At 49.5% G+C, this 13,712-nt stretch overlaps 1 protein-coding gene across 2 annotated transcripts in view; it reads left to right on the forward strand.

Moving 5' to 3' along the window:
• The window catches only part of UIMC1 (ubiquitin interaction motif containing 1), a 177,273-nt gene that overhangs the window by 61,425 nt on the left and 102,136 nt on the right, over positions 1 to 13,712 (forward strand). For both annotated transcript variants that reach the window (XM_040406660.1, XM_040406668.1), the window contains exons 6-7: positions 1,694 to 1,758; positions 12,685 to 12,773. In XM_040406660.1, coding sequence (XP_040262594.1) covers positions 1,694 to 1,758; positions 12,685 to 12,773 — 154 coding nt within the window. The remainder of the gene's footprint in view (positions 1 to 1,693; positions 1,759 to 12,684; positions 12,774 to 13,712) is intronic.

Below are 13,712 nucleotides of genomic sequence, written 5' to 3' on the forward strand. Positions count from 1 at the left end.
ACACCTACTGTTATCATTCATTTCTAGCTTTTGTGTTCCTTTAAGAACATGCTTTAAATGCCATGTGATTTTCATCTACGTAGTGTAACGGGACTTCATCTGTATTACGTGGCATGGAATCCTTGCACGTTCACTCTGGTTACCATGCTTATACCTAAAATTACATTTAGGGTACATCCACATGACTGTGCTGCGATCCGCAGGATACGGCGAAAGATAGGACATGTCCTATCTTTTGCAGTGTGGAGGCCTGGACCTGGAAACACACGGAAGCCCTTCCGTTAGATTCCGGGTCCGTGCCTCTGTGACACAAAAGATAGGACATGTCCTATCTGTCGCCGTATTCTGCGGATCATGGACCCATTGAAGTGCCTGTGTTTTGCGGACCTGCGGTTTGCGGCCCTAAACACGGGCTTGGCAGCAGCACGTTCGTGTGAATGTTCCCTTACAGTTGTAAACTATGGCTCTGATTCATCAAGAACAGTATGTGATAAGCCGGTCTTGATGGGGCCTGCACTGCTGGAGGAGGCATTTAAAGGGGTTGGGCCAAGTTTTCAAGTTATTCCCTGTCCTTGGCTTTGTGACTTTATGAATGCCATTACAAAGCTCCACGCTACCGTAGATTTCGGTCTGGCACATGGACTGCCAGAGGAGGCTTTTAATTTACGGTATGACTAGGCCTGGTCTGGCCTTAAAGGGGTTAAATTTCTTTAAGCTATCCCTTACCCACAGGATAGGAAATAACTATCTGATCGCTGGAGGTCCTACTACTGGGACCCCTACTGATCACGAGAATGGGGGTCCTGGCCTCCTGTTCTAATGAAGTGGCAGGTCGTGCATGCACACTGCTGCTCCATTCATTCTCTGTGGGTGTCAGCACTCTGCTACCTCCGGCTCTACCATAGAGATTAAATGGAGCAGCAGTGTGCATGCACGACCTGCCACTCCATCAGAATGGGGGAATGGGGTCCCGTTCTCATGATCAGTTGGGGTCCCGGTAGTCAGACCTCCAGCGATCAGCTAATGTTATCCCCTAACCTGTGGGTAGGGGATAACTTAAAAACTTTAACCCCTTTAAGGCCGGATCAGGCCTCATCAGAAGGCTACATGCACAGGACCGCATGTGTTTTGCGGTCTGCAAATTGCGGATGACGTCCGTATGCCATCATTTTTTTTTATGCGGATCCATTGTAACAAGGCCTAAAACGGACAAGAATAGGACATGTTCTATTTTTTTTGCACACTGTGTGCTGTCCGCATTATTTGCGGACCCATTGAAATGAATGGGTCAGCATCAAATCCGTAAAAACAAAAAAAGGGAACGGACACGGAAACAAACAACGTTTGTGTGCATGTAGCCTAAATTAAATGCCACCTCTGACAGTCCATGTGCCAGACTGACATCTAGGGCAGCTCGGCTCTGCCATAGATTTCAGCCATAAGTAAATAATGGTATATGTGCCCGGGCTGATACCCACACCCTGCACCTTGCCCTGGCCACTTTTTAGAAACCTGGCCAGGACAGAGTAAAAATGCCAGTGGCAACTGAAAAAGGTTGCATGGCATTGAAACAGTCAGAAAACTGGTGAGCTAAATATCCCCTGTATGTCTTGTGTCCATAGTTCCAGAGTAGTCATATTGTATGAGCCTATTCTAGACATGTCTAATCCTCCTTCTGTTTTGTCTGCTGTAGATGCCGTTTACCCAGTTGCAGCCAAGTGAATGTGCAGGAGTAGCTCCAGTGGCACCGGGGGAGAGGTGAGATGACTTGTTTGCCATCCATGTGAGGATCCCGACATTAGACTGTGGAGCCCGCACCTGGCGCCTGGCCACGCTCCATCCCTGTGGAGTGCTCTTCCTAGCAGCATGATCATTTTTCACGTTTCAGGTGCATTTCTTCTTGGCATAAACATGCTCTAAGAGCAGGCAGGATTCCTGTCACAAGGGAGATAACTTGCTTGTTCAGAGAGTAGTTAGAGCTCTTACTGTAATCGTTTGAAAATTAGTATAAGCACAGACACCGAGCTGGAACGTTATTGGGCTTTTTAGTACTGTAGGTGAAAAGCTGAATGTAGCGTGACATCAAATGGCTCCGATGTGCTTGGATGTCCCCCACCGGCGAAAACATCCTCAGCAGAAGCAGCAAATTTACATTTCTGTACCGCGCGGCATACGTCGTGTCTAACCTGGACTTGGTTAGACATAGCATCGCTGGCTGCCGTGTAGCATGCAGGAGCATGACCAGTAAGCAGGGCACAGCCAGGGTCAGTGCAATATGTGGCGCTCTGCCAGTAAGCTCGGCTCCGGTTCACAGAGCATTGCCTGCTATGCTCATGCAGGTTGTTTCTCTTCATTTCCTTATTCAACACAAGCGGTTGGTGCTGATGGGGGGCATCCTCTGTGGACCTGGTCTCGCCACCTGGGTAGTTTATCATAAATCCTAGCTGTCTGCTAAGTGTTCCTTGCGCGGCTCACTGTAATAAATTTTACCAGTACAGCTGGACATAGAGCACTGGCGACAAGCTTGAGTATCTCAGCCAGTTCCTCTGTATTTTTCTTAGGGAAACCATGCCGGATTGTCTGATTTTGATATACAGTAGACCTGTCACAGTGTTGGTTTTTCTCCTGTTCTGAAATGCATGCCGAGCACATAGGAGTACATTTACTATAGTGTCTGCACCAGTCTTTAAGCATAAAAATGCACACGGCTGTTGCTCAGCCGTTCCGTGCATTGGGGACCCGGGCAAAATCTGTGTTGATTCCACAGATGGATCCAGACCCATTCAACCTAAATGGGTCCGTGATCCATACGCACCGCAAAAAAGTAGTGCATGCACAGAGAGAAACCCGGGTTCCGTGCCTCCGCTACGCACCGGACCTTTTGGATTGTGGACCTAATCAAGTGGTGCAAAAATGGCCAGGGCCCGTATATTGCGGAACCATTACAGGCCCGGTCGGCAGACGGTCGTGTGCATGAGCCCTTAGACAGTTTTATTTTGTTAGTTGCATTTACTACTGAAAAGGAGGCATTTGCGCCTCATTTGCCTATTTAGATTTTTTAGACCGTACCCATGCTGCAGACCGCAAATAGCGGTCCGCAATGCATGAACACCAGCTGTGTGGCCGCCATTTGCGGATGCGGACTCATTCACTTGATTCAGTCTGCACTGCAGAAAAATAGAATATGTTCATTTGTTTGTGGTGCAGAGGCACACACCGAAATCCCTCGGAAGTGCTTCCACTCCATGCCACCGCTCCATATTGTGGACCCAAGTGAATAGGTCCACATCTGTGAGACAAAGAACACACGGCCGGTGCCCGTATGTTGCGCAATGGGCCACACACATTCGTGTATGAGCCCTAATTGAGAAGTTTTCTAACTGTTGTGCCTTTTTTCGACCTGATCCAAGAAGACCCTTGTTGATGCAGTTTGGAAATCTACATTGAAAGCATCCGCAGCCATATGGATGGCAGTGTGGATTCAATTTGGAAACAGTGGGATGCAATTTCCATGTGAATGGGCCCTTAGCGTGCAGGCTGAAATCTCCAGCACTGTGTGCACACATCTACTGTTTTATTAGGAGTCTATAAACGAGCCGAGAGCAAGTGTCCTTCACAAAAGTAAATCTCTTATCAGATCCGTCTGGCTGCTGAAAGGGTTTTTCTGAGAATGGGTTAAAAAAAACTGTCACAGGTGCGTTATTTCTTCTCCTCTGCTGCCGGTACCCACTGGACAAAAAGTGAGGTGTGCCGTCTACACACATCACTGCTGCTGGCCAGTCAGTGGTTTTAGCGATGACGTGTGCAGGCATGGCATGTAACCTTGTCAAGAGGGAACCGGAAGCAGAGGAGAAGGAAGCAGAGTAATTGGAGCGCTAGTGACAGGTGTTTTTTTTTTTTTTAACCCTTGCACCTTGCCTGTGAATATGAAAATGGGTTCCTGGTCTCAGAAAACAATTGCTGACAATACCCTATTTAAGAAAAATGGTCCAGTTCAGCTGCTAGTCGAAGATAATATGGCTGCTTTGCTAAATTGTGCCCTCTTGAAGCCTTCCCGTGTCTCTCTGGGAGAATGCAGGTCAGGATAGTTTTTATGGCTATGCTGCAGCCAACATAGCGGTTCTAGTAGACAAACTGCGATATTGTAAAAAAAAAAGTACAGATAATTGCTTATACCACTTGACGTCTCCCTTTGGTGTGTATTGAACCCCTAAATTTGGCACTTTCCAGTCAGTCCAAGCAGTAAGCATAACTGAAAAAGATGGGTCCAAATTGAATGCAAATGCAGTTTTTTACTGCCCAGGGGAAAAAAGAGATGGCTCATGGCAGATTCGAAGGCTATCCATGTTAGCTGATTGGGAAATTTGGCTGGGCCCAGTTCAGAACTATGGGGGTAATTTATTAAGACCGTCATTTTAGACACCAGTCTTAATAAGCCCCCACGCTGGTGGTGGATCCCCTGAAGTTATGTAGAGACGCAGGCCTCTACATAACTGGCAGATCCAGTGCCAGTCTAAATATAATCCAGCTTCCTTGCTGTCTTACATTTAGAACATTTTCTACGCCTAAAACAGGTGTAGAAAATAATGAATGAGACGGGCCTCCCGACCTCTCCCATTCTCCGCCAACGTCACGCCCGCTTTTTCTCGGACTTTTTTCCATTGGGGGACACAGACCATGGGTATAGCTTAGAGGTATTAGTAGGAGGGACACTATGCAACATAAAAGAGAGCTCCTCCTCCTTGGGCTATACCCCCAGGCTCCACCAGGAGAAACTCAGTCTTTGCTTAGTGTCTGATGAAGGAGGATGACACTTTTTATTCTACTCCCTTTTGTTGTTTTTCTTCTAGATGGGGACACAGGTCGGCATAGCGCCTTCCTGGTTCCCCCTGTGGAGTGCCCGCCGTCTTCGGACGATGCCTGGCTGCCTCCATTTTCCCCCTAAGAAGACAAGTGGATCCGGGCTCGAGCTGTTAGCTCCGGCATCCCACCAGCACCTGGGTCTCCTGCTGCCCTCCATCCAGAGCACTGAACTCAGGTGAGTCAGATGTCTGAAGAGGTGAGCCCTGCTGATATCGGACTGAGGGAGAAGACTTCAGGAGCAGATAAGTACATACAGGACTCTCTTCTCCCACTTTCGGTCACTGGTACCTGTGCCTCCTGCCCTGCCCCTGGACAGGATCACCCTTCTCCCCCTTCTCTTGCCCAGACCAGCCCACCCACGGTCCCTGCGGAGTCTGCGGCCCCCGCTTGGGCATCCGCGGCAGCGTGAGCGGCAGCATCCCTCCACGGATGACTCCGCTTCCCCCCCTAGTCTAGAGTTGTGTTCAGACGACTCCCTTCCCCCAGGGAGCGCAAGTCTGAAGGGGAGTTGTCCGGCTCGGACAAAGTCATGCAGCGGGACCCTCCGCCTAAGCTCTCCACCATGGTGGCTGACTTAGTAGCGGCTGTCCGTGACACCTTTAATCTCCAATGGGATTCTCCCCCTTCCACTAGGAGGGAGTTCGCCCTTTTTCCACCTAAAAGACCGGAGGCTGCCGTCTTTCCGGTCCATGAGGAATTTTCTGCGGTCTTATCCAAGGCTTGGGACCGTCCTAATCAAAAGTTTTCTGCCACCAAACGCATGGATACTTTTTTATCCTTTTCCGGCAGACAGTGTGGAGAGGTGGTCTTCTCCCCCCTAAGGTGGATCCCCCGGTGGCCAGGTTAGCCAAGAAAACGGCCCTCCCTGTCCTTGACTGCTCCTCTCTGCAGGACGCGGTGGACAGGCGCCTAGATTCCCTTTCCAAATCCATTTTCTCACTGGCGGGCACGTCCCTGCGACCTGCCTTTGCCTCGGCATGGGTGGCCAGAGCTCTTTCGGTGTGGTTACAGCGCCACCACCAAGACCTGGCGGAACAAGATACGTCTCCTGACACGCTGGATTTGGTTCTCCAGATGTCTCAGGCTTCCAAGTTCCTCTGCGAGGCTTCCATGGACATTGGTTCCCTCTTTGCCCGCATTTCAGCTCTCTCAGTCATTCAACGCAGAGAGGTCTGGTTGAAGGTATGGGACGCCGACGCTTCTTCCAAGCGTTCCCTTGCTAACCTCACCTTTTGAAGGTTCCAGACTTTTTGTGGCTCAACTGGACGAGTTCATCTCTGCCGCTACTGGGGGCAGGAGCACTCATCTTCCCCAACCTAGGTCCAAACGCCCTTTTCGGACAAGGTCTTCTGCTTCCCAGTACCAGTCCTTTCGCCGTTTCTCTTCTAGCAGGACGTCGTCTGCTTCCTCCGCTGGGGGGGTCACAGGACTCTCACAAGAAGTCCTCCTTCAAGCCCCAGCCTTCCTGGCGCCCGAGGGCGCAGTCGGCCTGGCCTGCTGCTCCCAAGCAGTCTTCCGCATGAAGGGACGCCCCCACCCCTCGTGGTGGGGGGCCGCCTGCTCTCCTATCAGCAGGTTTGGAGGGCTCATGTTAAGGACGCCTGGGCCCTGGAAGTTGTAACATCGGGTTAAAAAATAGAGTTTGCATCCACGTTTTTTCTTTCTCGCGTTCCGGGAGATCCGGCCCGCGCCTGGGATCTCTTGATGGCAGTTTCTTCCCTTCTGGACCGTGGGGTGGTTACCCCAGTTCCCCTAGAGGAACAGTGCACAGGTTTCTATTCAAACCTGTTCGTACTCCCAAAGAAGGAGGGGTCGGTACGTCCGATCCTGGATCTGAAACTGCTCAACAAGTTTCTGCGGGTGCGGAGATTTCGAATGGAATCCCTCCGCTCCGTCATTGTTTCTCTTCTTCCAGGGGAGTTTCTCGCGTCCGTGGATATCCAGGACGCCTATCTGCATGTCCCTATCGCCATTGGTGGCCGGCACTATCAGTTCGTCGCCCTGCCTTTCGGGTTGGCGACCGCCCCTTTGGTCTTTACGAAGATCCTAGCGCCGCTCATGGCGCTTCTTCGCACCAGGGGCATTACCGTGCTACCCTACCTGGACGACATCCTGATAAAGGCCCCCTCGCTTACGCAGGCCGAGGACAGCGTCCGGATCACTGTTCAGACTGGAACAGTTTGTCTGGCTGATCAACTTCCCAAAATCCTCTCTCCTCCCTTCCCAGAAGCTCTCCTTCCTGGGGATGGTCTTGGATACCTCGGCCGCCAAAGTGTTTCTTCCAGACTCCAAGTCTTCCCAGATCCAGGGGTCGGTGTCGCACCTGCTGCGCTCCCCTTGTCTCTCCTCCCGGGAGTGCATGCGGGTCCTAGGTCTACATTAGCCTCCTTCGAGGCCGTTCCATTTACCCAGTTTCACACTCGTTCGCTCCAACGGGAGATCCTCTCCCTCTGGGACAAGACCTCTCGTGGTCTGGACGATCGCATCCGCCTGTCTCAGCGGGTTCGGGCGGCTCTTCCTTGGTGGCTGTCCCAGATGAACCTGAGGTCGGGAAGATCTTTCCTCCCGGTCTGCTGGACGATCGTCACCACCGATGCCAGCCTCCTGGGTTGGGGCGGCGTTCTCCAGTCCCGCATGGTTCAGGGGGTTTGGTCGGCGACGGAATCTCTCCTCCCGATCAACATTCTGGAGCTGAGGGCGATCTTCCACTCCCTCTCCCATTGGACTCCTCTCCTTGCGGGCCTCCCGGTGAGGATTCAGTCGGACAATGCCACGGCGGTGGCTTACATCAACCATCAAGGCGGAACCCGCAGCCGGATGGTGATGCAGGAGGTCACGAGAATTTTGCTGTGGGCGGAGTCTCACGTTCCGGTGTTGTCAGCGGTATACATTCCAGGAGTGGACAGCTGGACAGCGGACTTCCTAAGCCGCAACAAGGTGGATCCAGGCGAGTGGTCTCTGCATCCGGATGTATTTGAGGATGTCTGCCGCAGGTGGGGCCGTCCCGATGTGGACTTGATGGCGTCCAGGCTCAACAACAAGCTCCAGGTGTTCCTGGCTCGCCCCCGGGATCCAAAGGCGTACGGGGTGGACGCACTGGTGTCGCCGTGGCAGGACTTCAGCCTCCTCTATGTCTTCCCTCTGCTGCCGAAGGTTCTGCGCAAGATCGAGGCAGAAGAAATTCTGACCGTTCTCATCACCCCAGATTGGCCTCGCTGCGCATGGTTCTCGGACGTGGCTCGGATGCTGGCGGACGCCCCATGGCCTCTTCCCGACAGGGAGGATCTACTGTCTCAGGGACTGCTCTTACACCGGAATTTACAGTCTCTTCGTTTAACGGCGTGGCTGTTGAAACCGCCATCCTGAGGAAGAAAGGGTTCTCGCATTCGGTGGTTAGAACCATGATCAGAGCGAGGAAGCCGGCTTCCTCCCGGATTTACTATCGTACCTGGAAGGCCTTCCTGTCCTTTTGTGAGAACTCGGGCTTCCCTCCCCTTCGTTTTTCCATCCCTTTTGGTGCTCTTTTCTTCAGTCTGGTCTCGAGATGGGACTGTCGCTGAGCTCCCTGAAGGGCCAAGTTTCGGCTCTGGCCGTCTTTTTTCAGAAGTCTCTTGCTCTTCTGGGTCCTGTGAGGACTTTTCTTCAGGGGGTGGCGCATTCGGTCCCTCTGTACATCCCCCCTTTGCCGCCTTGGGATCTCAATTTGCTCCTTTGCGCCCTACAGATGGCCCCCTTTGAGCCTCTGAGGGAGGTCTCTCTGACCTTTCTCACCTGGAAAGTGGTCTTCCTTGTGGCCATAACTTCTATCAGGCGGGTGTCGGAGCTGGCCGCACTTTCCTGTCAGGAACCTTTTCTGGTTTTTCACCAGGATAAGGTGGTGCTCCGTCCGGTTCCCTCCTTTTTGCCCAAGGTGGTCTCTCCGTTCCACCTTAACGAGGATCTTGTCCTCCCCTCCTTTTGTCCTTCTTCGGCAAACCCCAAGGAACGCGCTCTCCATTCCCTGGATGTCGTCTGGGCCATGAAGGGGTATCTGGCGGCTACCGCTTCCGTCCGCCGTTCAGACTCCCTCTTTGTGATTCCCGAGGGGCTTCGTAAGGGTCTGGCGGCCTCCAAGGTCACTGTGGCGCGATGGATCCACTCGGCTATCTCTGCGGCTTATTGCGCTCGTGGTAGGGTTCCCCCGGCTAGGATTACCGCTCACTCCACTAGGGCGGTGGGAGCTTCTTGGGCAAGGCGCAATCGTGCTTCTGCGTCTCAGCTGTGTAAGGCGGCCACCTGGTTGTCCTTACATACCTTTACAAAGTTTTCAGTTACATTCACTGGCTTCGGCTGATGCTGCCTTTGGCCGCAGGGTTCTGCAGGCTGTGGTTCCTGTTTGACTGATGGATGTTCCTCCTGGCGGTGCTGATGTTTTTCCCACCCCATGGACTGCTTTGGGATGTCCCATGGTCTGTGTCCCCCAATGGAAAAAAGTACGAGAAAGGGAGATTTTTTGTGAAACTCACCTGTAAAATCTTTTTCTCGTCTTCCATGTGGTTGGACCTCATGGGCTTCGGTCCGATGGCTTCCATTGTTTTTTCTTGTCTCCCTTCTCCTACTGCTTTTGCAACGCCTTAGTTTCTCCTGGTGGAGCCTTGGGGTATAGCCCGAGGAGGAGGAGCTCTCTTTTATGTTGCATAGTGTCCCTCCTACTAATACCTCTAAGCTATACCCATGGTCTGTGTCCCCCAATGGAAAAGACGAGAAAAAGATTTTACAGGTGAGTTTCACAAAAAATCTCCCTTTTTAGATCTGGCATTAGCAGGGAAAAGTCGCAGATTGCGTTTGAAGTAACCTTTGCACAACAATCGGCGCCAGAAATATGCATAATATAGGTGTATTTCTGATCGTAAATGACCCCCTATGTGCCTTAATGTGGTACTTAATGCATCCATTTATGGACCCTTTTGGTGCCAGGACAATTTTTACACTGTTGACAAAAATTAAACCTGAATTATAAAATGAAAAAAAAATCATACGATACCCCTATACCTAGGTATTTTTAGAAAGTAGGCACCTGGCACATTGTGATAATGTTACATAGCACTTTTGCACTTGTACACTTTTTGGCACCTCTATGCAATATTTCATCAAAGCATGGTGTTTTGTAAAAAGAAAAAGAAAAGAAAAATCATGTTTGTGGCTAAAAGTCTGACCCAGGTAAAAGCTTCCTTTTAAGGGCCCATTCACAGAACTGTATGGTCGCCATGTGCGCATATAGCGGGCCGCAAAACATGAGCACCGTCTGTGTGAACTCTGTGCTGCTGTGCGGTCCCATTGACTTGATTGGGTCCGCAATCTGCGAGATAAATGTCCTATGTTTTGTGGTGCAGAGACATGGATCAGAAGCTCACAGAAACACTCACCACACAGGTATAGTGACCAGACGTTCTTGTGAATGGGGCCCTAAGAGTTCAGCAAGTGCACAGTTCATAAATGTCACTTATGTCTATGAGATCTAAAATCTCTGCAGTTCAGATGCTGGTAAACATCCAAGTCACAGAGTCAACTAAGTGTATTCAGGAGAGAGATGAGAAAGAAACAGCGGCACTCACCAATTCCAAGATAAAACGTCCAGTTTATTAGGCTTCTATAAAATAGGGTACAGGCAGGTCTGTGCACATAGGTCAACTAATGGCCTGACTGAACACAGCCATGATTAGGTATGCAAACCACACCCCAATGGGACATATAAATGTGTTTTCTCATTAAAAGTGTGTGGTAGCATGAAGGGAAGTTCGTCTGTCCCCTGTGGCCATTGGAATGGGGAAGAATGACAGCACCAGGCTGTGAGCCCTCTTCCTGATATCACACCCCCATCCACCAGTCTTCCCCAACAGGCACACCAAAGCAAGAAGTAAAACTTTTCATGCTGCTGCCCCACATCAAAACTGACCTTGGTATCATTTGAAGCAGAGATTCTGGCCTTTAATATGGTACCAAGATTTTTAAACTTCTGACGTATTAGCTGTGTCCTTGGCAGAGTAAATATATTTAGAATAAAATCTCTCTAAAACCAAGGTGTAGTGTAGAAAAATGCATATTTTAGTCATATAAGTAAATGCTAATACCCAGAGTTATTAAAGTGGTTGTCCGGGTTCAGAGCTGAACCCGGACATACCCATATTTTCACCCAGGCAGCCCCCCTGATGTTAGCATAGGAGCATCTCATGCTCCGATGCGCTCTCTTGCCCTGCGCTAAATCGCGCAGGGCAAGGGCTCTTTTGTTTACACTAACATACTGCTGGAGCGGAGGCTTCCGGTGTTCGGTGACGTCACTGACTCTGATTGGCGTGTTTAAGCGGTGCCCTGGCCATTTTACTGGCTAGGGCAGCGCTAAAGCCCGCCCATCAGTGGTTGTGACGTCACCGGGCTTCCTTGCAGCCCCATGGAGAGCCCGGTTTGTCACCGAAACTCCTGAAAATGCCTTTGTCCGGCACGATTCAGCACAGGGCAAAGGAGAGCATCGGAGCATGAACTGCTCCGATGCTCAAGTCAGGGGGGGCTATCTGGGTGAAAATGGAGGTATGTCTGGGTTCAGCTCTGAACCCGGACAACTCCTTTAAAGAGGCTCTGTCGCCAGGATCAACCCTATTAAACCAGACATACTGGCCTGTAGGGCTCATGATGCTGATTAAAACAATACTTTTCTTTAGTCTGTATGCTAAACAGCTGCAGAGATATCAGCTTTTTTAGTCATATGCAAATGAGAGGTTTGAGAACCAGGTGGCGGGGCTGAATCCTTGAAGCACTGCTTTGTAACACCCCCTGTGCTCTACACACGCTCCCTCCCCTCGATTGAAGGGGCTAGTCAGCAGGATGAGGGCAGAGCTGTGTCCTAGAGCTATGTGCTAGCAAGTAAATATCATATACACTATGTACTATAGCTTCACCACACTGAGATCTGCTAATATACATATTACTGCTTTATTCACAGACACAATATATAATTATAAAGACACCAGTAATATGTGTTAGCTTATAAGCATAGTAAGGCCTTTATTATTATTATTATTATTATTATAATATAATAGTTATTATAGTATAACCTTTTAATATGTGTTAAAGAAAAGAGAAAAAAAGCTTATGGATAAGCCTCTCCTGGGACTTGAAGCTGGAATCTCTACATGCAAGGTAGATCACTATGCCACTAAACTATAACTTAGAAGCATAGAGAAGTCTTTTTTTTCTATGCTTATAAGCTAACACATATTACTGGTGTCTATATGATCATATATTGTACTTGTGAATAAAGCAGTAATATGAAGATTAGCTTTCTGAGCAGATCTCAGTGTGGTGAAGCTATAGCACATAGTGTATATGATATTTACATACTAGCACACGCTCTGCCCTCAGCATGTTTAGCCCTGTTAATCAAGGGGAGGGTGCATATGAATAAAACAAATAAAGCTGTTTAGCATACAGACAAAAGAAAGGTATAGTCTTAATCAGCATGATGAGCCCCGCCAGGCGGAATGTCTGGTTTAATAGGCTTGATCCTGGTGACAGAGCCTCCTTAATACATCAGAAATATCATATGATGACTGATAAAGACAAAAAAATCCTGTGAAAATAACTGCAGCCTTAGTCTTGAAACCTCACCCGGGTCTCCTATTAGAATGTCTGCTTTCAGGAGGAAAATGAAGTGCGATAGTACATGCCAGATTCGAATACAGTTGTCACACTCCCTCATTTGTGATGTGTCCTGTTTACGCCTTTATTTAGTTTGTGCCACATTTTAGGTGATTCTAGCGAAATCTTCAATTTCTTTGTCTCTTGCAGTGCTGTTTCACCAACTGCTGTGAGGAATGACAGACACCTTAAGGAGCACCCTGACATTGCCCAGGAAGAAGCGATTACAGTCTGCCCAGGTATGGAGAAATAACAATTATTTTCTGTTACTTTCCTGGTCACTGAAGCAGTGCTGTAGCAGTGTCCAGACAGATGTGCATGTTGTACACAAAGTCTTGCATCATATATGGGTTGTAATAATTGTATGAATGCCCATGTACAGATAAACATGAACAGATATAACGTATAAGGGTACTTTCACACTATCGTTATTCTTTCCGGGGGGCTCAATACCGGAAAAAAAATGATCAGTTTTATCCTAATGCATTCTGAATGGAGAGCATTCTGATCTAGGATGCATCAGAAAGCATTTGTTCAGTCCCTCTTACGTTTTTTGGCCGGAGAAAATACTGCAGCATGCTGCATTTTTCTCTCCGGCCAAAAATCCTGAACACTTGCCGGAATGCCGGATCCGGCATTAATTCCCATTGAAATGTATTAGTGCCGGATCCGTCATTAAAATTGCTGCATTGACGGATCCGTTTTTCTGGTCCGCGCATGCGCAGACCTTTAAATCTGTGAAAAAAATTAAATACTGGATCTGTTTTTCCAGATGACACCGGAGAGAGGGATCTGGTATTTCATCGCATTTGTCAGACTGATCCGCATCCGGATCCGTCTGACAAATGCCACCCGTTTGCGTCCGGATTGGCGGAACTGCCTGCCGGAATCCTCTGCCGCAAGTGTAAAAGTACCCTAACTCGTATTCACCAATCCTTCGCTGCTCCTGTTCCTACGCTTTCCACTTCCTCACTGGTCTCTACTTACTGGCCCCTCTTGCCACAACAAATGTGACCACTCAACCAGTCACTAGCCACAACAGTAATTGGCTAAGTAGTCACATTTCCATGTCGAGAGGGACCAGGATGTAGAGACATGCAGGGAACCCAGGAGGCATTGGGGATCAGTGAGGTGAGTATGACTAAGGGTTCATTTACACATCCTTAGAATGGGCGTTG

This window comes from Bufo bufo, chromosome 1 (assembly GCF_905171765.1).
Source record: "Bufo bufo chromosome 1, aBufBuf1.1, whole genome shotgun sequence".
NCBI classification, from domain to species: domain Eukaryota; kingdom Metazoa; phylum Chordata; class Amphibia; order Anura; family Bufonidae; genus Bufo; species Bufo bufo.